Raw genomic sequence first — 2,585 nt, forward strand, 5'->3', positions numbered from 1 at the left:
ATTGCTTTAAGAAAAAGCTGGATGATTTCTAGAAGCACAGAATATAACTGTGGATTAAAGCTTTAAAGTAAAGATAACAGACCGATGATCCAGGGAACATCAGATTGCCTCATAGAATCAGGAAGGATTCTTCCCTTGTTGGAGCAAACTGTACCAGGGTTTTTTTTTTGCCTTCCTCTAGATAAATGATATCTATATCCTGGGATATTTCTCTAGCTGTTGAACTTGTATGTGTGAGCACATTGTATTGTATGGGTGATCTTTCTGACTTTGTCTCACACAGCCATATTACTCAACAAGAGTCAATGCTGCTGACATAGAGAGCCGGATGAAGGAATTAGACAAAAAGTCAGCAAAAGAAGATGCGGCCAAAGCGGGATTCTGGGAGGAGTTTGATGTAAGTCGTACATTTGCAGGATTATTCAATCCGGCGCTTTATATCACTTTGATCATGTGATAATTGCCAATATATATGGCCACTGAAGAACAATAAATGCATTGATACTAATTATTTGTTTCGGGCTTCTGCTACTGCACTTGCTATGGATTTACTAAGTGACTTTTTTGGTCTAGGTGTTCAGGTGGAGAATTAGTGCCATTGGTATTTCATAAGCTGATATTTGACTGTTCAGGTTTATTAATAAACTTCTCACTTTTCATCAGGCTCTCCAGAAACAGGAATCTACTTTACTCTATGAGAGAAAAGAAGGCCAGAGACCAGAAAACAAGAGCAAAAACCGCTACAAGAATATCCTTCCATGTAAGTTTACCCAAACTAATTAAAATGCCAGTCGAGCAAAATGAACGTTTCAGATTGGGTAAAGTCATGTGGGCTGATGATAATAGTTTCTGACTTCTGTAACATTTTGGATTCTTTAGATTTCCTGCACACATTTGGCCATTCCAGTGCATGTTCTCTACTGTGTAATATACATAGAAAATACAACAGGGAGATTGGGACCTCCTTATAATGATGCAGACCTTAAAACTCTTCATTGAATATCAGAAAATGTAATGGCATTTTTTGCTTAAACTAAAACTTTATCAAAACATTTGATTCGCAATAAAGCCTAAACAATATTTAAGTTCATTTTAATCCTGATGGGGTTAGAAAGAAACCTCAATGGTTGTGAAAGCTTGTACCTACAGTAAGATAAATGTTCTGCAATAACCAGGGTATGAATAGACCATAATATATACTACTGATGGGGAAATAGATTGTTCTTACCTCCTTCTGGATAATAATAGCCTGATTATAAATGTCACATCATGGTAGGATTTGGTGGTTTATGACCATATGCAGATAATAAAATCCTTACTCCTCACTTCCCACTCACATCTCATTTTTTCTCTCTTGTATTCAGTTGACCACACAAGGGTTGTGTTACAGTGCGGAGATCCAAATATTCCTGGTTCTGATTATATCAACGCAAACTACGTGTCGGTGAGTGTCCATTGTGGGTTTTATTGATCAATGAATGCAGTGCCAGCTGCATTCATTGATCAGCTCTGTGTGCGATCCCCAGCACTAGAGGTTAAATGGGGACAAGTCTCCCCATTCAAAACCTCTAGTGCTCTCTGATTGGCTTTCCTCAGAATCCTCTGCAATCCTGGGGCACGAGAGGTTAATTAACCTCTAGTGCCCGGAGATCGCAGTGTAACTGCAGATGAACTCTCAATAGAGTTTCTCCATATACCTCTACCAGTATACCTCTACCAGTGTCCACATCCCTACACTATACCTCTACCAGCGTCTACAGTACTTCTATTCATGCCCACATACCAACAATATACTTTTACAAGTGTTCACATCCCCACAGTGTAATTTTACCATTCTCTATCATCCCATAACATCTCTGTAGTGTACTTTTTGTTTCTGTGTTGTTCATGGTAAATGTTTTTTATTAGTTTTTTCATTACTGAACAATTTGGAAAGTCAGAGATATTTTACCGCTTTGACTGTGGGGATTATGTTGTATAGATCAATTATTCAAAATCCCCCAAAAATCCAGGTTGTTATGTTACAAAATGTACACAGTATATATTTAATAGTTAAAATATATTTTATATTTGATAACAGCCTGGTATTAATGTTAAACTAGAAGACTTGGCATAATAAGAATTCCAAATCATCCCAAAGGTCATCACTTGCTGTCAGTGCTCTGTGCAGGCTCCTTCACACCAATTTGGTTAAATGATTTCTTCTTGGAGCCGGCCTTGTATACAGAGATGCAGGAACATAAATGGGTCTTCCCTGAATTAGTAAGGTTGGCACAATTGTCTATGATGTATTTGCATGCCTTAGTATTAGGAGTATCCTTAAGTGAAAACCAGCTGAACCCAACCATTGGGTGGAATGTCCACATATTTTGACCATGTAGTAGGAGTGATGGTAAGGGGCTCACATACTTTTGGTTTTTTAACGTATATTCTGCTATAAATAGTCAGATCCTGAAAAGTTTCCTTTTACCTTGCAGAGAACAAAAGCTACAGAGTCAGAGTACGGAAATCTTGCACCTGCCATATCCAAGATGAAAGTGTCCAGAAGTCCATCAAAGTAATTTTTCCTGTACATTCATTCCAGC

At 37.9% G+C, this 2,585-nt stretch overlaps 1 protein-coding gene across 1 annotated transcript; it reads left to right on the forward strand.

Moving 5' to 3' along the window:
• Positions 1-243: 243 nt before the first annotated feature.
• On the forward strand, positions 244-1,487 carry LOC140321438 (tyrosine-protein phosphatase non-receptor type 6-like). Its single transcript, XM_072398195.1, has 3 exons — positions 244-397; positions 664-760; positions 1,365-1,487. The coding sequence occupies exons 1-3, from the start codon at positions 329-331 to the stop codon at positions 1,469-1,471; spliced, it is 273 nt and encodes a 90-aa protein (XP_072254296.1). The 5' UTR covers positions 244-328; the 3' UTR covers positions 1,472-1,487.
• Positions 1,488-2,585: the final 1,098 nt, after the last annotated feature.

The sequence above is a fragment of the Pyxicephalus adspersus genome, unplaced genomic scaffold, assembly GCF_032062135.1.
Source record: "Pyxicephalus adspersus unplaced genomic scaffold, UCB_Pads_2.0 Sca3912, whole genome shotgun sequence".
NCBI lineage: Eukaryota > Metazoa > Chordata > Amphibia > Anura > Pyxicephalidae > Pyxicephalus > Pyxicephalus adspersus.

Excerpts from the sequence above, each read along its gene's own strand:
- LOC140321438 (XM_072398195.1), top strand. The coding sequence starts at position 329 with ATGAAGGAATTAGACAAAAAGTCAGCAAAAGAAGATGCGGCCAAAGCG. Across the intron at positions 398-663 it reads GATTCTGGGAGGAGTTTGAT|GCTCTCCAGAAACAGGAATC; the intron begins GTAAGTCGTACA and ends ACTTTTCATCAG. Across the intron at positions 761-1,364 it reads CTACAAGAATATCCTTCCAT|TTGACCACACAAGGGTTGTG; the intron begins GTAAGTTTACCC and ends TCTTGTATTCAG.